At 41.2% G+C, this 22,169-nt stretch overlaps 1 protein-coding gene across 1 annotated transcript in view; it reads right to left on the bottom strand.

Annotated features, from left to right (window-relative positions):
- TTC39A (tetratricopeptide repeat domain 39A) overlaps positions 1-21,090 on the bottom strand; it is a 44,613-nt gene extending 23,523 nt beyond the window's left edge. The window contains 5 exon segments of the mRNA XM_056497518.1: positions 2,297-2,364; positions 2,848-2,924; positions 3,574-3,705; positions 10,451-10,555; positions 20,921-21,090. Of these exon segments, the coding sequence (XP_056353493.1) occupies positions 2,297-2,364; positions 2,848-2,924; positions 3,574-3,705; positions 10,451-10,555; positions 20,921-20,955 (417 nt within the window). The 5' untranslated portion in view covers positions 20,956-21,090.
- Between the last annotated feature and the right edge of the window lie 1,079 nt (positions 21,091-22,169).

Below are 22,169 nucleotides of genomic sequence, written 5' to 3' on the forward strand. Positions count from 1 at the left end.
ACTATAACCAGCATGACATAGACAAAGTAAGCTTCTAAAACATAGAACATGGATTTAGGATTTCTTTTCTATATTAAAATTTTTTTTTTTACTGTTTAAACACAGGCATTTTATTTTAATGCTTTCTGTGATCAGTTTAGCCCTTGCCACCTTTGAACCATCTGAATTTGCATTAATGAAGAGAGGGACTCAGCTAATAGATGTCACCTAAGGCCTATGCATTTCTGGCTCTTTCAAAAAACAGCTTTCTCTCATTTGTCCTTGAGTGTAGTTATGATGTATCTGGTGCTGAGCCAGGAAATATTCACAAGTAAACTGCCTGTCCTCAAGAGTCTGCAGAATACAGTTTCATATCCTAAGAACGAAACAAGGTCAGTAAAATTATGCAGGATATGCTCTTTCTGAATATTCATATAAATATATATAAATATATATAAATATATATATTTATGAGATCTATACTAGTAAGATAACATGTTACATGATAAGCTATAACAAACTGAGAAATTACAGCAAAGTATCTGGGGGACCATTAGTTAAAGGGTCTTTAGTTTCATAATTTTTTGGAGGCACTTTCTTGCCTCACTTATATAATCTGTCATTCTGGTTTGTTGTGATGTCTGCTGCTACTTTAAGACAGAGTCTACATGTGTTTTAACAGAAGATACCATCACAGAAAAATCATAAGAGGGCATTGTGGAGAAAATAGCACAGATTAGATGAATTAATTAGATGAACTAACTAAGTACAACATATTGGAGGCTGCAGCACACCCAGCCATGTGTAAAGGTTCTTTTACATTTTCCTTTGAATGGAAAGCAGAACAAGGAAGGAAGATGGGTTTAAAATGTTTACACTCAGAACAATAGCAACAACAGGGATAGCCAATGTGAGAATTTTTCAGCCTTGAAAAATGCTGAGACATTTTACATGTTTTCAACTGGATTTGGTAATTTTTACTAGGCATCAAAACTAACCCACTACAGTAGCTGCTGGAATCAAGTGCCTCTGTTTAACTTTTCAAACTAGTTCATGTGTTCATGAAAAATTAAATGCAGAAGAGAACAGGAAGCAAAGAGACCTTTGAAAAAGAGCACAAGAAGTTTTCGTACTCCTAAATCTCATGTTTCTATAAACATTTTCATAAACAGATATCTGTGAAAAATAGTGCATGAAACCAAGAGACACTGCTTTAAAATGCTCCTTTCCTATAGACATAGCAGAGAACTTCTCAAAAGTCTTCCTCCCATAGTTTCAGATCTCACCCAAACTGCCCCCAGTGCTAGAGGCTACTAATCCCAAAGGAAAATGGAAACAAGTAGCTATACCTTCATCATTTCAAAGTCCATCATCAGCACTCTAGAAACTACTAGAAGCTCCTCTGATTATGGGTGTTGCTATGAAGCAATAGTTTCTAGCAGAGGGACTCAGCAGATGGCTGAAAAAGGTTACACGGTTCATAAACTGTCATAAGCAACATAAATCAGAGCCCACCTGGCAACTCCCAAACACTATAAAACCACCACCTGCATTCCATTTCCTATCAGCACCCTTGAGCCAAGAAGCAGCACCCTTTTTCTGACTGTGGCTTTTATTATCCCCTTGGTAGATGAAGAGGCCCACTTTCATACAGCAAGCACAGCCAAATCAAGAAGAAAAATCAGTTATTTCAACTGTGACTAACAATGAAAATTGCATGCTGGAGCCCTAGTAAGTACTGCTAATGTTGATCCATCAAACAAATCAAGCTTCATTAGGACAGACAGATAAAATCCAAAGAAGAGGGAGAGCTCCCCTTTGTTAAAGACAGGCAGCACTGTTAAGGAGAAAGCATGTGTGGAGCCTAATAGCTGTGCAGACCATAACTGCTGTTCAAGAACAAACCAGCAGCCTTGGGAAAGCAAATACCAGCCAGACTCAAACAAAAGTCTTGCCTGTATTCCAGCACAGCTTCAATGACCATCTCAGCTTTTTTATTTTTTTTTTTAAATCTGATATCCCAACTCATAATTTGAAAATTTGTGCTCACTGCAGTTACATTTCACACATCCAAAAGGGTGTGGGGAAGGGTGTGGGGAAGGGTGTCATAGGGCACTCAGCACTATGTGTGTGAAGTATTTTTTAATAATCATGAGGGAAAATTAAACATTCTAATATCTCATCAGATAGTCCAGATAAAATGATCTTGATCCAGATGAAAGATCCAATAGAACAAACTATAATCTTCTACCAGTCCACTTAGGAAAAGAAACCTGTATGGTATTTTCCCCCCAAAGAGCCATGCAGGAATCCATACCTGGAGGAATGTGAGTGCTGCTCTCTGAAGTAAACATTCAGCATAACAAATTTCTGCATGGATTTCCTCTAATGTCACACAGAGAGAAGAAAACAAATCAATCAGTCAAAAAGTAATTTAAAAACACTTATCCCATTAATGTAGGAATAAGATCACAGAGCTCAAACTGAGAAAAATATTTTCCAAATTTGTTGTAGTGTTTGAGTTCTAGACTACTGATGTAATTCCAAACAGAAATGACACGCAGTAACAAAAACTTTGCAGGAATTTTCCTGTTGCTTTCCATAAATTCCTGGATCTAGACCTTTATAGGCATTTCAATATTTCTTTCTAGATATTTCTTTACCCAGAAATTTTTGGGAGTGCTGAGTCCAAAAGCAACAAGAGCAGAGATTTTGGATTGGTTACACAGCAATGGCCAAAACACTAACATTGGGACCAGCAAATCACCAGATCAGTGATTTTGTCAGTGAATTCACAATATGCAGGCACATACTGAGTGAGAAATTCTACAGGATTCAAACTGCATAAATAAAAAAGAAAGATGCTACCTTCAGTGAAGTGTTCAAGGCTTTGCCTATGCACAAGGTTGTTGATAGAATCAGCTACAGTAGATTTCTTCCTAAATCTGCAAAAAATCAGTTTGGTCACTCTGAAGAAGCAGCATCAACAACAGAGAACAATGTTTCAGTTGGCCACCCACACAGTCACTGTGCCTCCAGTGCTCACCAGCCCCATCATCTCACCACACACACAAACATCAGCACAGGCCACAGAGAACCCAGTCAACATGGTCCTCCTGGGATTTGTCTCTTACCCTTCATGCACAAAAATCTGTCTTGATGAAGGACAGGGATAAGGGGGTGCTTTGATTTATTTTGTGTGTGTATAGGTGAATGTGGGTGCAAAAGTGGGAGCACAGTTGACTCAGACAACTGCAGTACAACCATCATGCATGGGAATATTCTGCAGTGTTTGAACATTGTGAACAACTTCCAGACACTGCAGAACCAGGACTAGATGGGACAAATTCTAATTGACAAGAATAATTAGATATTGTAGTAGACTGAAGTTTTCAAGACTAGACTGCTGAGCACCCTCATTTATGGGCTGTGACCTTCCTCTGAGCAGGAGTCTGGACTAGATGACCTCCTAATGCCCCTTCCAACCTCAGTTTTCCTGTGATTTCTTAAGTTTACATTCCCTTTTGTATCTAGTAGACTTTTAAAACATTCCCAAGAAGGAGCTATTTACTGTCTGAATTGCTCCAGTCTTACCTTTGACAGGTGGCTTGAGCTTCCTTCATTGTGTTCCCTGCATTCAGTATGTCCTGAGGATCAAATGTCATCATAGCTTGCATCTCCAGTATGGTGGCATAAGTCAGGGCATGATACATGCTGTCTTTAGTTCTGCAAGAAAACACAAGGTGCAAAGCACAGCTGATTAGTCTGTATTATTGCTTTCAACAAGCAAATGCAAATCCAATTCTAGAAATGTATCAGCCTCATGGAAACAAGGTCTAAATGAACCAGAAATAGAACACAAAGGACATGTAAAATAATATAAAAACTGTAATAGATTGAGATTTGTACAAGAAATCATGTCTACAATTCTACATATTCTGCTTAAATGTATCAATTCTGAGCTGAGGATAGATATTTAACAAACAAGAGCACAGGAATTAACCACATGGCTCACCATTCAGAAACAATAGAATCATGGTGGGGTTAATTTTGGTGGTTTTTTTCTTTTAATCTAATGAATGCTACAACATATGACACAAATCCAGCTGATACTCTTCTGATTTGGGACAGTTAGTACAGGCTCAAGGAGATAAGTAACACAATATAACCATGGCCAAAATAGAATCTCCTTGAAACAGATCTTCCCACCAGAAACAACAGAGTCTGTACCAAAAAGTACAGCTTTTTTCTCCTCTCCCCTTCTGCCAACCCTCCACCCAACCTGCTCAACTTAAATATTATTCTGTAGTGTTTCAGACAGTGACACTTTGACAGAAAGTAAAAATCTTTGGCGTTAGTGCAAGGAAAACAATGAATTCCTATGTGCAGCCATTGCTGGCACTTTTCCTCTGACAGGAAAGAGGGTTTATATATTGCACACATTTAGAGCATTCACCTGTGTCTGGTGTAATTCTCTTCAAGTGAATCAAAATATCTTCAGGCATAGAGGTCCAATAAGTACAACTTGAGAAATATGTTGAAGAGCAAGCTCAGATAAATTCCTGACACAGAAACTCTCTGTAGACCTTGCTAATCCACCCCTGGCAAATAGCACAACTTAAGACAAATACTGTTAAGGAGCAACAATTGCTATTTCAATTGTTTACACTCTAGAACAGATCAGATAGCTCTATATGGCAGGGAATATTCAGAAATACTTTCAGTCAAACAAGGATATCCTTTCAAAATCTCCACCCTTACCACACCTGTTCTCAATGTGTTTACTTCACGTGTTTCTTCATTTTCTTTCCCTTTCAAGGAGAAAGTGGTGTGCCAGCAGCATGCTCTTGACAGAGGTAGGGCTGCCTGAAGAGGAGTGCTGCTGTCAGCAGGATGAGAGGGGCTCCTTCCCTCTCCACAACAGAGCAGTGCTGTTCCCAGTTCTGAGCTCCTCAGTGCATGGACACACTCAAGAGCAGAGTGGTGAGGATGATTAAGGGACTGCAACATCTCTGCTATGAGGAAAGGCCAAGAGAGCTGGGACTGTTCTGGCTGGAGAACAGAAAGCTCAGGGGGTTCCTATAATATATAGAAGCAAAGAGGACAGAGCCAGGCTCTTTTCACTAGTGCCCAGGGACAGGATCAGAGGCAATGGGCACAACATGAAGCACAGGAAGCTCTGGCTGAACATCAGGAAACAATTTTTTTACCATCAGGGTGGCCAGGCAGTGGCACACATCATCCACAAAAGTTTTAGAGTCTGTATCCTTGGAGACATTCAAAATGGCCCTGCTTGAGTACATGACTTTCTGAGGTGTCTTCCAGTCTCACCTCCTCTTACTCTGTGGGGGTTTTTGAAGGAGAAAAGCCAGACCTTAAAGCACCTCAATCCATGTAATTTCTCACCCAGAAATACACTTGCCTCCCAAAGTTTTGGTATCTGGACTGAAATGAAAGAAAATTTAATGGATAATTTCAGACCATCCTACATTAATCAATAATCTAATAATTCACTGTGGTGACTTGGGTCTGGTGCTTCCCAACCCTCACACTGACAACAAAGGGCTTTTCTTTCCAACACCACCACACATCCTTTTTCTACAGGATGGCTGCACTGAAGGAATTTGTAGTGCACATCTTTAAATTCACTGCAGCCCGTGCTCTGTGGCTGCCCTTAATTCCTACTTGCCCTCACCATCTAAACCAATCTAGCAGAAAAGCTGTTCTGGGAAATATCCTGGTGCCATAAGTGCTATAAGCCCCAGACTATGCTGCCATCCGTCTCATTTGCAAGCTAAGAAGAACAGACAGACAATGGAGAAATTAGTTTAAAATCCAGTGGAGCTAGGACAGCTCTTTCTTGGCCTCGTAGATCATGATTCTTTCAGTAGACTGATAATGTAAAGTAGAAAAAAATTGAACACACTAAAATGCCAGCCTGATGAAGTGTTTCTGTTTATTAGATTATTCATCAGCCTCACTGGGTGCAGAAAAACACACTTCATCTTGTATTTACTAAACTAAAACCATTCCAGAGGCTCAAATGCAAAGCACAGGGAAGTGACTGAAATAGTACCCTTTTAAAATTATAGAAATTTTTTTTCTAAAGCAAAGCAGATAAATATTGAATTCACTGCACTAAAAGGAAAATTGGTACTTTTCATATACATGTGGTGAAGAGGGATTTCCCTCTCCAGTAATTTGTTTCTGAAACCAAACCACCCCTTCCCTAATCAATGGTTTCATCTATTTTACTTCTAATATTTAAAGGAGATAATAATTAATGCCTGTCATTAGCTAACTGGTATTTAGCAACATTCAAATTTGTTCTTTTTATTTCAGGGGTGGGGACGCTGGCAGAAATGCAACTTATTTATGCTATTTCTATTAACCATTCAATTAAAGTTGCCAGCTACATCCTGGGGTATTGCCAGAAGCGTTAAGGCCTTGGTTTCATATGGATGGATACAGAGTGAAACTTGTTATCTGTTTTACTTTTCTTCTTTTGATTCCTCAGCAACAATTCCCTCAGGACATTGCTGGAGTTAACAAGCCTGTATGACATGAATGTAGCTAATATTGTGATTAATGACTTATCCCAGTAGTTGGTATCACATGACTGAATAAGAGGATTATAAGTAATATCTTTAGGCACTTATGGAGTTCTGCCACATGCCTCTTCTCCAACTATGGTGCAATCATTATCATCTTGCAGCACTGCCCTTTCTTGGAGCTGTTGGAGAACACTTTTATTCCTGCTCCAAAACAACTGCTTAAGTGAAGACAGTCACAGCTTTTCAGCTGAAGTATGAAAATCAAAAAGTTTGGCGTGGTTCATCCTCAGGGCTAGTAATCTTTTGTGAAAAATAGCGCTGAAAATATTTTCTGTAGATCCTTTAAAGTAATCCAGCAGACAGGACATGCATTCCTAAATTACAGAAACCTCAGATTCAAGTTCATATGTTGATTTAGTATCAAGATGCTTTCAACATTTAAATCCAACAGCACAGAGTGAGAAAGACCCTCCACAGACCAGTCAACAGTCTGTTCATCCAGGAGGACTCAGGAGTGAGAGACCAACGCCCAAATCAAATCTGCATCAGGAGAATGTGGCCACAGGGGACCTGAAGGCTTTCCTCATCTCTGATCCCAGGTTCCACCCAATGTCCAAACAACCCACCAGACCCATGGGCAGAGGCTTTCACAGAAATGCTCAAATTTGATGAACCAACATTTTCTGATTAAAATCCATTTCCAGCAAGACTCCCGAGCAACAATAGGTTAACAACCAGGAATGACCTCTCCAGTCAGCCACCATCACAGCTCCCTTGCTACCACAAGCCACCAGGATGGCCTAAGACAAAAAGCTGTGCTTCAACAAGAGAATCCTTGAGCCTTTTTAATCGAAGCCATTTTCCAAAATTCAGAATCTGCTAAGTTCTTCCAGCAAAGAGGTGAAACCAACAATTTAGTTAGGTTTTGGTAGCAATTCATTTCTTTACAAAGACTATAAAAGTTGTATTCTCCCAGACATCAGGTATAAAAAGATAAACCCCTTAGAAATAACAACCTTACTCTTGTTCATGACATTCCTTACAATAAATAGCTAACCTGAGCTTTGAGCTACATATTTATGCAAGCACTGTCTAGAGCTCCACTCCACCTGGGTGTGCTTCCCCTTAATCTTTCACTCTCCATTTGACAATCATGCCTGATCTTTCCCAGGGAAAGCTTTCAAAGCACACTCATTCTAGAATTAATATTCCACCCAACAACACCAAGTGCTTTTTGGAGTCCATTTTCAGAATAAAGACAACTGCCTGGAACAAATTATTGTCTTATTATTCCTTTAATATTGCAAGCAGCAACACATGTGGTGCACATCATCCAATGGTCCAGATAATTCTGTCATGAATTTATCTTATTTACTCTTCTCCCAATGGATCTGATATCAGCAAGTTGACAGGTGATTATGCCATGTTTTCCTTTAGGATAATTATTAAAATATTAAGCATTTGTCCTGGGAAGGGAAGGGGATATCTCACCAGAATAAACCCTTAATTTATTATTGTCTGTTTGCAATTACACGAGGGCTAAAATCCAGTCAGCATTTAATGCATTCACTGCATGTCTCAGGGCCGAGAAAGAAGATGAGATTTTTTATCCTGCTCTAGTGATTGGACAGTTTCAGTGGTTAAGCATGTTAACAGTTAACACATTATACATTGAAAATCACTGCTGTGCTTGGTGATTGAACTTTAGCAATTTCCTAAGAGTTCTTAGATGCAGTGTGAGTACTTAATATAAAAGATAAATTTAATTAAACTTACTGCAGAAAGCACAATATAATCAGAACCCACTCTTGTACAATGATTGTTAATAATAATGAAAACTGACTCTAAAAGCTAAAAGGTAGTTCAGGAAACAAGAAAAGTTACATAACATAAGGCAAGAACACCAGATGCATTTTTTTCTTTGAAATGAGATCTCTTCTTTATAATGGATTTGCTTTTCTTTATGATGGATTTGCTTTTCTAACAGGAAAAAAAAGAGCTTTACCTCAACACAAGTCTAGACACCATCCTCAGATATTTATTTTTAAGCTGCTAGGAAAGCTCTTCTGATTTTAAGCCTCACACATTGTGCCAAATCTGCTGTCAGTTTCACATGGTACAAATTAGTTGCAAATACACTTATTGTGGAAGCCAAATGTGAATAATTTTGTAAATTTGCATTAATGTAATACAGAGCAGAGTATCTCCTACACCAGAAGCATTAAAGCCACCAAAATCTAAGATCTGAAATTCCTCACAAGCGTGTAAAAATTGAAGAGTATCTCTCCAAGCAGTGATAGTATGTTTATGGACTGTGAAAACTAATTTCAAATCTCAGCACACCAAAAGGGAACACTGAAAAACTGGTGGCTCTGAAAGAAAATACTCAGCAGTACTACGTGTGCCCACTCTACAACTCTTCTCATTCCTAAAGAGATGGAGTGTGTCCATAATGGATTTCATCTGTGGGGAAACTCAGCATCCTGTTTCTTCACTGCACTCACAAAGGTCATAAGTCTCTATTTCCCTCACTGCCAAAGGCAACAGGAATAAGGGCCTCCTCATAACAACAGGCTAACATGAAAAATTAGTTTCAAAATGGTTTTGCAGTGAGGAATAGAGTCAGGTACAAAAACAGAGTATCAGCTCATGAAATACATTCTGCAGAGCCCAACAAAAGCTGAATGAAAACCATATGCAACAGAAGAAAAATGGACTTACAGAAAAAAACAACCCATAGTCTTACTAGTTTTTGCAGTGTTTTGGAAACTTGCTGCAATAAAATATCCTCCTATTTTATTTTAAGTACTGAGTGAACCTTTCCAGATGGGCACAGGGGCTTTACTGTCAGGATTTAATGAAAACACAGTTACTCTTCTTACCATTTTTATTATATCTTCTGATGATATATAAACACTAAACAACATTGCTGTGAATAAACTCAGCATTATTAATACAGCAGATGCTACAATTTATCATTAATGTCCTTCCCAGAGTGTACTTACATGGCTAAGTTACACATTCTGGCATTAAATATGAGGCTGATACCTCAGCAAAGGAGATATGTAGTATTCATGATTGATGCATATCAAATACACACTATGAATTTTACTTGTTTCATACTCCAGTGTCCTAAATTGAAGGTATGATGCAATTTTCTGCTGGCTCAAAAATAAATAGAGCAAATAGAATGGGTGGGGGAGAAATTTAAATTAACCACAGACTTCAACAAGCCAAGAACACAGGTAACTTCAGGACAGGGTATGACACATCACAGACATTGTAAAGACACAACAATTTTTAGGAACTAATTCATGACTTCACTGCTTGCAGCTGGGCCACTCACTACAAGTTAGGCTGCAACATGATTAAGAAACAGAGTGCATGACAACAACACTGACTTGCAAAATAAGCTGTGAGAAAGTTTCTGCAAGTGCTTACAACAACAAAGAAAGAATTTATACCTAATGTTTCTCAAACCTTCAGTTCATGGTCAGTTGCTCATTTAGACACAAAACTATAATTATGCAGATTCTCACAGTGCACAGAAAAATATGGGAGACAAAAATAAAATGTGACAGAAGATGGCTTCTACTCTTCCAGGAGGAAGAATCTCACATACTGCACTACAGCTAAGGAGTCAATTCTTTGGACATCAATACTATAATTTTAGAAGACAGATAAGTGCTTTACACCTGTGTGAGTAAATAACTATATTTTATTTACTCACACAAGCATAAAGCACTTATCTGTCTTCCCCAAAACTTTACACGTTAACTTACCACTCCCTTCTGAACCAAAATCATACAGACTTATCAACTATTAAGAGAGAACCAGCTGTCTGGTCAAAATCTCCTGAGAGATGGTGAAGCAAAGAAAAATAAACAGAGAAAAAGTAGGAAATCTTATCAACTTACTTTGCTTGTAGAGAAGCCAAAGCATCTGAGAACTTGTTGTTAAGAAATAAATCCAGAGCTGCCATACATTCACGCAGTGCCACGTTGAGGTCTGATGTAGATGACCTGCCAGAAGAGATAATAAACTCAGCACATCTGTTCTCCTTCTACCACCAGTGCATTACTGCTGCATTTGAACCCCCCTTTCTCAATTCCAGATTTATTCCCTTGCAAAACCGCCTATTTTATCTCTAGTGATTGCAAAAAGTGAAAGTGACTCCTATTATGTTTGTGGATTTGGGGTTTTGGGTTTTTTTTAAACTATGCTTTCACCAAGTAACATGTGAAAACCAACTGAAGTCTTTCATCTTCTGAAAAAAAAAAAAAAAAAAAAAAAAAGACAAACTGCACATACTTTACATAAGAACATGGACATGCAGAATTTGCCATGCGGGACACAGCAATTTGAAGAGCTCAGGTACCAGGAACACAGAAGCACTGGGTGACAATGCACATCTCACTGTAAGGCTGACAGACTCCAGCTGGTGACATCATGATCACGTTATCACTTTAAGGATGCATCAGAATATTACACCAACTGCTGCTGGAACACCTGCCTTCATTCAGCTCATGTTCAGAGTGCTGCCTGAGCAACAAACCATTACAAACTCACATTGTGCATGTTTGTGGGAACATCACTGTCCCTAAGAAGTGCTACTGCACTCAAAAAAACCTGCTGTGATATCTCAAAGTCAGAAGACTCTCAGTGACTTACTCTGGCTGTACTTTTCTTCTTTAGAACATTCAGATGTCAGCCTGACCTGTCACAAGGCTTCTCAGCTGGTCTTTAGGTTACTGGCAACAGGATAATACAGACCAGCTGAGTTAGTTTGGCCCAAGTTCATCACCACCAGAACTGCTGGACAAAAAAAAAATTCCACAAAAGAAACAAAAAAGCCTTGCACTAATTAAGTTAAGGTCACCTAGCCAGTGTTAGGAAAGTTGAAACATCTGCATCTAACAAGCACAGAGCTACACTGCACTAATATATTGTATACAAGCATGTACAAAACATCCTCCAACAAAATTCAAACAAATCCTCACCATGTTCCTGATTTGAACAGCTTTGACTAATGTGATTTGTCTTGTGACTTAGAAACTCTGTTAGTTCCTTAAAAAGTGGCACAACACAGAATGCTGAAAGGAAGACCAGAAAGCAAAGTCCTGATAACATCTTAGGGAAAAGGCAGGGGAGCACAGCACAAGCAGATAACATCAATAATAACCACCCACTGCAGCAGTGGTTTGGTTTTGGTTTTAGGAATAATGACTGCAAAGAAATAAAGAGTATAATTATATATACAAAAAGCAGTACTTTAAATTTGAGAGACATGACATTACATGACACTGTTCCTAGAAGCTTTGTAATCACATCAGATACACTGCAAATCCTTTTGCACCCAAGACACTCTGACAGTGCTTTGCAAGCATTGATTAACCAAGTTTTGGCATCCGTCTCATACAAAATGCAATATCATGTCTGCCTATTCTGAGCTATTCTGAGCCCTGCTTAATAATTAAAACTTGGTCAATTATTGCTTATTGTATTAAAACTCCTGCCTTCCTGTTTTTAAATCTGTGTCCCTGAACCAAGTAACATATTTAACATGAATAAAGCACATCTTTACCTGTTTTAAAATATTTAGACTACAAGCATTTTACCTGGGTTTTTTGTTTATTTGTTCCTTGTCATGCAGGAGAATTATCCCAATCAATACAAATAAACCTTTTCAAAATGCTCCTTTGAAACAGAAAAATGACAAAGAATAAAACCACTGCTGAAGCTCCAAGCAGAAATAAGATACAATAATTACTTGGCATCTTTTCTGGAATAACAATTAACGATACAGTGCTACCCCATAGCAGCAATACAAGCTGCACGTTTCCCTCCAAGGAAATCTGCCACAGGATGTAGCTCCCAAGTCAAGGGCTTAAGACCTGGGCAAAATCCACACCTCACCTAAATGCTACAAACCATCACCTGGCACTGCTAACAACGGGGCAGAAATACTTTAAACTCGAGGGTGCTCAGCATTTTAGCAAACTGATTAGTCATGCTTCAGTGGGCTGCAGATCCCTCCTGCTTCCAACAGCAGGATCAGAACTGCCTCTAAGCCAAACGCAAATGCTGTGCGCTGCTACTCACCTCCCTGCTGAGTCTCCTGCGTGTTCTGACATAGTCATTGTAAGCCCACCCAGCTTTTAGGCTCGAGCATCAGCAGCACCCGGTGCTCCTGAGCCAGCTGCGGGTGCCAGCCCCGCCGGGAGCGAAGGCAGCGCCTGCCTGCGGCACCACTCTGCGACTGGGCACTGCCTCGGGAACAGGAGCATCGCTAATCCACCGGCCACATCCTACAAACCAGCCCGTGGCACACCAGCCTCATGTGCCACTGGAGCCAAATACAGCTGGATGCCTCAAAGGTAGGAGGGGCTGGCGGCTGCCAGCCTATCTCTGATCTCCAGACCTGTCTGGAACGAGCAGAAGCATCAGCCACCTTTTCTTCTGTCCAGACCAGGCAGAAGCCAAATACCCTTGTAATTACAGACCTGAAAGAACAGGAATTACTGCATGTGGCAGTGGCCCACATCAGAAACCTGCGAACCAGAACGGAGAGCCAAAGGAGAGCAGCTGACAGGCGGCACTCGGGCAGTAATTGCTGCAAATGTGAAAAGCACACGGGAGAGACACAAGCAAGTGCTTCTTCCCAGCAAGGATTCTCCACAAAACAGGCTCCAATCCAGCAGCCAAACTGCTGCTTTTTGTTCGTCCCTGTACCTTTGGGAGGAACTGAGACTTTACACGCTCTTTGTAATCATCTCCCTTTAATGCCATGGAAAATGAGGCGAGCTGGCACTAACAATTTAATCAGTGCAGTGAGCTCATCTGGCTGATTTTGCCCAAAATGAAAGTGTATTCCTCTGAACTGCTTTGTTGGCACATCAGCTGTACCAGCCCTGTACACAACTATAAGCAGCATTACCAGTCCTTCCACTCGTTTATGAGAGCTGGACTGTGAAAGTTGATCAGCCATGACCTAATTATATAAATTTCATAAAGTTTCTCCAAGACCATCTAATGTCAGAAATTATCTGTTTGCTAGCTTACACAAAGCAGTATCAATAATGAAGATATACACTGCTGAAGGAAGACCCCAAAAATTATAAACCAGCAAAGGACAATTCCAGGAAGATACTCTGAATCCATTAACCTGATTAAATCTCTTGCTGGTTTTATGGCATCCTGTACAGGAAAAGCCTGTGCTGCATTTGGTACAAAAATTACTGCAATAGATCCACAGGCTGTCCCAATAATGACTCCATTACATGTTCCTAACAGCATTGTGTACCTGGGCCACAGCAGGAGATAAAAGACATTACTGTTTTTTTCCCCCTGGTTGTCAATAACTACTGCTTACAACTTAACTGGCTGCTTCCATGGCAGGATCATGGGCTACTCTGAAAAGGTTTTTTCATAATTCTCACTAGCTGTTTGTACAATTTCTAATTAATACTGTATTCTCTAAATGGTCCTTAAAGCCCTGTATGGTGAAGGCTCTGACTGTCTCTGCCAAAGTCTTCAAGACTAGATTTGGCAGGTTTTTATTTGAATACCACTTCTTTAGAAACAATTATATGCTCAGACAAGCTTCAGTATGCAACTTCTCCACATATATATATATGTTTTCTTTTAACTAAAGAAAACAAGTATAAAAAACTCAGATCTGAAATATTTCCACATTTAGGCCATTTCCCAACTGGTTTTACTTTTTGCTTTTGGGCAGCAGGTTTTGCAAGGACAGTCATATGGTTCTCCTTGTGGTTTTGTTATTTATGAAATCGTTGTTGTCTGCCCCAGGGACCATGAGCAGGGTTGCTTCATACATCACAACCACAATATATCCTGGGAGTTGCAGTAAGAACTGCTCTCCTTACTCCACTGCATCCCTATTATCTCTAGTTGGAAACACCATTCCTTGGAATATCCCAGACAATGCCCCTTTTACTGAAGCACCAGATCCTTTCTACGTCAACAGCAGTATTAAAATGAATATGCAGAAGTAAGCAAAACTAAAATCTGGAGTATTAATGAACAGTAAAGTATCTTTAAAAAAATGTTTTCCATCATCAAAAGGAAAGAGACAAATGATTTTTGAGCACAGGACTTACCATATTAATGCAAAATTTTATTTCACTGTGTGCATGATGTTGACTGGCTCCTTACTACAAGTTTACAGTGCATAAGCTTTGTGATTTGCCACTGAGTTTTACAGATTTCTTCAATTAAAAAAACATCTTGAACCTTACACTGTGCAAAATGCTAAAATATTCAACCTCAGTAATTATCAGAACTTTACAAAAAAAGGTAAGTGTGAGGTTTATATCTTTGTAGTAATGCTTGTAATAGTAATTCAAGAGCTCCTTCAGTACTGGGCAACACTAAAAGCAAGTTAAACCAGTCATATCCTAAAATATAGATGCATTTCTCTGCCAAATCTACCTTATCTGCAAAAGTCACCTGAGTGTGCATAGGGGTAACTTCATTTGGAGGAGGAGAATAAAATACAAAGCATCAAACACCATTTAAGCTTCACCAGTGCTAACACTTCAACCACAGACAGATATGAGGAGCCTCCCAAAGCACATTTCAAAGGTCTCAGTTGCAGTGTTAAGGAAACTTCCCCGTCTGACCACCCAGGAGCCACTGGCAGTCACACTCCCATCACCTGAGCTGGGACCAAAGCCCCTTCACAGCTGCACATCCCACACTCACAGTGAGACAGGCTCAACCCCATAACAGTCTCAGATGTCGCAATCCTTTAAATTATTTCATCTTGGTGCAATAACAAAATAACAGCTCGAGCTGGTGCCTCCGAGGGGGGACTTCAAGCAAAGGACCCTCTGGGCTTTTATTCCCTCATAGTGTAAACAGGAAAAAGTCTGGGGATCTTCAGCCCCTGCTGTGTCCCCATGTGTCCCTCCCTGTGCCCTTTGTTATGCAAAGGATCAGCAGTTCACATCCCATGGTACTGTCACAGACACCAAAATGTCCTTCCCCACTGCCTGTTTTCTAAAAGATACAGAAATATGGAAATTCTTGCCATGACACCATTTTCTGTTCTCCTAATGCTGAATAATCACAGGGACATTAGGAGATACCAGGGTACACTGGAAGTTACTTCCTTTAGTTTCTTCCAGGTCTCCAGGTCATTCCTAAATCCACTACTACTTTTCTAAATAATTGACTTCTTTGAGCAACACTGCATTACAAGTTGTGAGCCTGAAAAATCTCTACATTCAAAGAAAACAAAAAGCACATCACTTGGGAAGAATTCCTTTCTTCTGCAAGCACTTCCAAACCCACATGAGATCAGAAATAATCTCGGATGAAAGGAACAAATAAGCACTTCTCACAATAATTTGTTACTATTCAGTTTTCAGACAATACAGAAATATCTCCATAATTCAAAAGAAAATAAGTTAATGCAAGGAAATTAATTCTCCCATATCCCTTCCTGTTCTATGTGCCAAGCTGTTAATACCTCAGCAGTTATCTCTCTCTGTTTTTGAAAACTTTTCTGGCCCATGTCTAAGACTCCTCAGTGCTGCAGAAATGCCATTACTCCAACAAAAAGGCAACTGGAAAGGTTTCAGTACTTGTGTTCTCCAAATATTCTGCATAGAGACACAACAGTGATACAATTCTGGAATTCAGGATATCATAGTATTTCAAGTTGTATGTGGAGTATGACACCATTTATTTCTGAGGTTAATTCAGCTCTCAAATCACTGAGTTATTGATGCCTCAGCAATGCCAAAGGTCTTTTAAAAAGCTCTTCTGTTCCAGCAAAGGCTCACAAATCAAAGGGATGTGGCAGAGCAGCCCAGTGAGCAGCACAAAGACCAGGGCATTGGCAGACTTGTGCTCTGCCCTTGGTGCCACCATGTTTAACTTGGACCAAGCAGGATCTAGTTAGCATTAGGCTCACAGTTCTCATCCTGTATTTGAATGGGCAAACAATGCAATAAATTCATTAAGATAGGTTTGTTCAGACAAATAAAATGTACTGGTGTAATTTCTACTGTTCCCTTTCCTTGTTGTGCTGCCAGGACTGCTCAGAGGGTGAAATGCACCACTGTGGGTGGGCACTCCCAGTCAGCAGAACTGCCTGCATCAGACAGAATGAAAATATATATAAAGACACACAATCCAGTCTGGGATATTACAAAAATAAGCCAAAACATCCTGTAACAGGACTGATCTATTGGAATGTACAAAGAAAAAGTTACCTCACACAGGATCAATATTGAAATATAACAAATATATTCAGTATTACAGAAATTAACAGGATTGCTGCAATTAGGAGTAAATTTTCATCATAAATCAGACCATAGTAATACTTAGCAAGCTTTAATAGCTCTTCTTTTTAAATTCAGATGATCTACAATCTTTGTCACATTGAAGGTCACATGTGATTGATGTAATTCCTTTTGGGGTTTTTAAGAGTCTTTAGACAACCTTATAATACCCACTTGCTCTTTTTTCCAAGTCCTTTGCCTTTTCAGTTTTACTGCCTCTGGTCCACCTACACTTCTGATATAGTTACTCTCAATTTTTAAAGGTCTAATTCTCGTCTCACTAATGACAAAAAGAATTCAGCAATAGCTGCACTAGACCACTATACAATGATATTGGGCACATTTAGGTACCCAACAAACAAATCCAACATGAAGCAAAATGCAAACTTACTCTGCCGTGTTCATGGTAAGAAACCAGACAAAATCTGTGAGATTGGTTTTCCTAAGGATTGCAAGGTCAGGGTAGAGATCTGTATTACTTCTGAAATCAGACTCCAGAATTCAGGGAGGGATGTCAGGCAATTCCCCCTTTTGGCTGAATTCTGCACTTCCCAGCAGTGACAAAGGCTGAGTGGGAGGTAACAAGAGACTTACCTGGGCATGGTTCTTCAGCCATCTGTAAAATCTGGTTTATGCTTATACTTCACTTCTTTCAGACTTCAGTGTGGTTACCAACATAGAAGGGAAGAAATACACATTCTGGCCCAAAAAGCATTTTTCTGTAGTACTTCATGTGAGTTGAAATGTTTCTTTGTTTGGTTTTGCTTCATTTGGTTGGGTTTGGTTTTTTTTTTGTTTTGTTGTTGTTTTTTTTTCATTACATCTAAGCAAAGCATTTTCAAAAAATATTACTCTGTAACATGTTTTGTTGCAACTTAAAAAAAAATAATGCTTTTGTTATCATTCCACTGCTGAACAGTATCCCATAAAAATAATATATAGGAATGACACAAAATACTTGAACAAATAGAGGATTGTTGCTTTGCCTTTAATCATTGCTTTACACAACATTCCAGATTATGTTTCCCTGAGAGCTTCCAACAACCTGACTTTATTCTTTAGAAGTCACCTGCAAAGCATACTTCACAGTATCTTGACCAATAACAATGCCACTTTTTCTCCAATTCAATAAAAATTCAAGCATGGCACTGCAATACACCTTTACAGCTCTTGAACCTGCCCACTGAATCAATACTCAAGACCAGAAAAAGAAGTATCAGTAGAAAGTTGTCTTGGCACTCAGCATTGCCAAAGCCATTTTGAAGAGTTATTCTTTGGCACAGTGGCTTCAAGAAGAAAATAGTTATTATTATCTCCATTTCAGAGTGCAAAAACAACAAACTAAGCAAACTATCTGAGGAGAAAAAACAAATGAAAACCAAAACAAGTGAGGCTGATGTTGAACTCAGATTTAGTTATTTTGGGATCTTTCTGTCAGTTTTTCCCTTTCTGACAGGAAACAAGGATTGGTAAAGAGTAAAAGCTTTAATGCAGATGCAATGAGAAGATTTCACCAGTTCAGGATGGCAATTTTAGTTAGAAAGAAATGTAAAATGACATCCAAGTTCAGTACTGCATTCTGTTAGATACACATCTGAGATTTCAGCCATTAAGTATATCTGAATCATCTATTCCAATCCAAAGATTGATACTTTCTTCTGACAACTGTTTTTTCACAACAGATGACTGAAAGTTTTACTATCAAGTTGAAGACAACAGCTGAAAAATCTCTAAAATGGAAGGTCATTTTGCATCACCCCTACTCAAATATCTGTTTACTTTTCAATTCCCATCATTCCACTAGATCATTTTTCCTCCAATTATGATCTGATAATCTATTCCCAAAACATACATGATAAAGAAACCACAAATTCAGATCTGTGGAAACACTGTCTGTGAGCTTCATCAGGGTTTTAAAGGAATGACTTAAGTAAAATATGAACTGCAAAAAGGAAATAGTAATGTTTTTCCATAAACTAGCCAAAATCCTGATATATGCTTTTCAACACTTTGTAGCACAGTACTGGAAACATCTGAATCCCTTTAGATCCCAGTGCAGTGTGCTCCCCTGGAATGGTAGAGCTGGATCCAGCAGATGGAGCTCCAGAAAGGCAATGAGGAGCCAGCACCAAGTGCTCCAGCAGCTTCAATAACACAGACTTTCAGGACAGCCTGCCCAACCTGGCCAAATTCACCCAGCTCCTTCCTGCCTCTAAATATTTTAGCACAAATTGTTCTTCAAGCACAGAACTTCCTGAAGCACAATGCAACTGCAGTTCCTCAGCCTGCTACCATTGTCAGTGCAAACACAGCACCTGGGAGTCATTTAATGCTATCATTTAACATCATTATTACAAACACACAGCCCACCTTTCCAGCCTGAACTTAAAAAATATTTTTAAAATTGCTGGGCCGTCCGTTAAAGAATTATCAAGACAGAGCATGGCAACAAAATTATATAAAGCTCTTAAAAATCAAAGAATCATAGAATTTACAGGGCTGGAAAGGACCTTGAACATTATCTCATTCTAAACCCAGGCTGTGGGAAGACACACCTTCCAGCAGACAAAGTTACTCAGAGCCCCATCCAGACCAGCCTTGAATACTTCCAGGTAGGGGTTATACATATAAATACTAATAGATCATTTTTGATCATTAGAAAGTCTAGTACTCTGGATTTTTAAATCCCATAGGACCTTGTCGATTTAAATGCCACTAGACCACCTCCTTTGGTCTCTGTAATAACTCTAGCATTAATATCAATGCTACCAAAAAGAGAGCACTATTGTACAGCTTATATAATCTAAATGTTTTTTTCCATCATGGTTTCTTCGGCAGAAATGAAGTCTCAGGTAAACATTTGCTGTTTTCAACTTTAAGATAAAGGGAAAGTGTTAAGCCAGAGAGCATACCATTGCTACAAACACTTGATGATGAACCATAAACAGACCATTACCACTCTTCTAAGCAGCAGTTCGCTGACCTCTCCAACAACTGCACTCTTAAAAGCTTCTACTCCTGCATAGATTATAAAGCAGATAATTTATTATAAATGTCTTATGTAAAATACAGAATCCACAAGCTGACCTTTAACGCAGCCATGTCTAAAATTTAACACGCCATCATCATGGGGGAAGAATGTTATTTGCAGACTGATTCAGCTTCTGAAGGAACAACTCACACACACACACAATGGAAGTTTATGTATTTTAGGGGCAGTGGGAGTGCACACCAGGAATGGAGAAAGTTATGCACCTGCAGCTCGTTCTTGAGGGGGATAAAGAAGGTGTTGAGTTACAGAATAATGAACGTCAGCGTTTCGCTGTCGAGGTGTGTTACAAGCTGCACAAACAGGAGCTCAAGCGAAAGGACCTGGTCTTCCCCGCTCTTCAGCAACCCTTTGAAGCCCAGAGGCAATTTGCATATAACTACTGAAGGGCTGCTGCGCAGGTATGTAATTAGCTCAAGCTCACGCTCTTGTCTAAGAAAAAAGAAAACCCACTCAAAGTGCAAGAACCAGTTTGCGCTGGGGTGGCTCAGCTGGCACAGGTGGGCACAGCCCCTGCCCACAGCTGGGTCAGGCCGCTGGCCAGAGCGGACACGGGTGGCCCGGTCCCGGTCCCGGTCCCAGCCTGGGCGGTCCCGGTCCGGCAGCCCCTGCCCACAGCTGGGTCAGGCCGGTGGCCAGAGCGGACACGGGTGGCCCGGTCCCGGTCCCAGCCTGGGCGGTCCCGGTCCGGGCAGTCCCTGCCCACAGCTGGGTCAGGCCGGTGGCCAGAGCGGACACGGGTGGCCCGGTCCCGGTCCCGGTCCCAGCCTGGGCGGTCCCGGTCCGGCAGCCCCTGCCCACAGGCGGCTCCGGCCGCAGCCCGGGGGCCCGAACTGCCCTCAGCGGCTGCAGCGCCCGGCGGGCGGGTCGCCCGCAGCCCCGCCGCCCTCACACCGTCCCGCGGCCGGACCCTGCGCTGCCGGCCCCTCCTCCCGCCCGGGACGGAGCCTCGCCACAGCCCGGCGGAGGCGGCGCTGCCCCCGGCGACCCCCGGCCCGGCCCCCCGGCCCGCCCCAGCCGCGTACCGGGCGCCGGCGCTGCCGGCCGGGAGGGCGTCCATGGAGGCGTCGCGACGGGCAGCGGCTGAGGGGAGGGCGGGAGGGCGGCTGAGGGGCTGGCGCTGCTGCTGCTGTTGCTCCCCGGCGGCCGCCGCAGCCACCTCGCATGGTGTGTGTGGAGCGGCGGCAGCCGCAGCCTCGGCGCATGTTCGGGCAGGGCCGGGCCGGGCCGGGCCGGGCGGAGGGGCCGCCCCCGCAGGTGAGCGGCTGCGGCAGCGCCCGCCCTCCGCCGGCGTGGGGATGGGATGCGAATGGGGACGGGATGGGAATGGAACGGGACGGGACCATGCCCCGGGGTTACGGTCCCACCGCAGCGCTCGGGCGGGACCCGGACGTGTCGCTCCGCACCGGAGCCAAAGGCTCCGGGAACGGCCGAGAGGAGCGCGGGGATCGCTTCTGTGTGCTGGAATTAGAGTCATTAATTCCTCTCGAGAAAAAAAAAAACATGAGGAAAACATAATTCATATTTCGCCAAGTTTTCAATTAGCTGCACTCTGCACCTGCTGCCAAGGCAGGGTTTGCCAGGGTGCAGCTGTCTATCCCCAGCACAGGGGTCAGAGAGTTGTACCACTGGAGTAACACCCCACAGCGCTCACACCTCAGAGGGACCAGGTTACGACCAAATCACATAAATAAATAATTGGATCTAAATAATTTAATCCTTTATTTTGTTCATTAACATAAAATTCATAAACAAAATAAATATTTAAAATTTTAACTTGCCTCTTCCATTAAAGAAAAGCAAACCCACTAAAATTGCAAATAGAATATGCAATACTGAAAAAAAAATTGCATTACTTTGGCCATTATCTATATAATAATCGTATCAATCACGCAGCTTGGGGATTACAGGGATAAGAGTTCAGAACAGATTAACAAAAGAAAGGAGCCTGTGGAAGGAAATGAACAAGGCAAAGGAAGGCAAAGGTATACACAGCCGAGGGAGTGGCAGGACAAACAGAAGGACTGGGTTGACATAAAGAAACAATGGGCACATTAACGGGAACAGTGGGTGTATAAGGTTAAAAAAAGAAAGAATTTATTAGCTGCACACCAACAATGTGGCTCGTGATGGGAGGAACAAGGGGTGGGTGGCAGGACGGGCTCACGCTCCAGTGCTCGGGGTGCAGCTGCTCCGAGAGAAGAGCCAGACATGCAATGATTGAAGGGTGATCCCATCTTCTGACACCAGCCAAGAAGCCATGATTGTCTCCAC

This window comes from Oenanthe melanoleuca, chromosome 8, assembly GCF_029582105.1.
Source record: "Oenanthe melanoleuca isolate GR-GAL-2019-014 chromosome 8, OMel1.0, whole genome shotgun sequence".
NCBI classification, from domain to species: Eukaryota; Metazoa; Chordata; class Aves; order Passeriformes; family Muscicapidae; genus Oenanthe; species Oenanthe melanoleuca.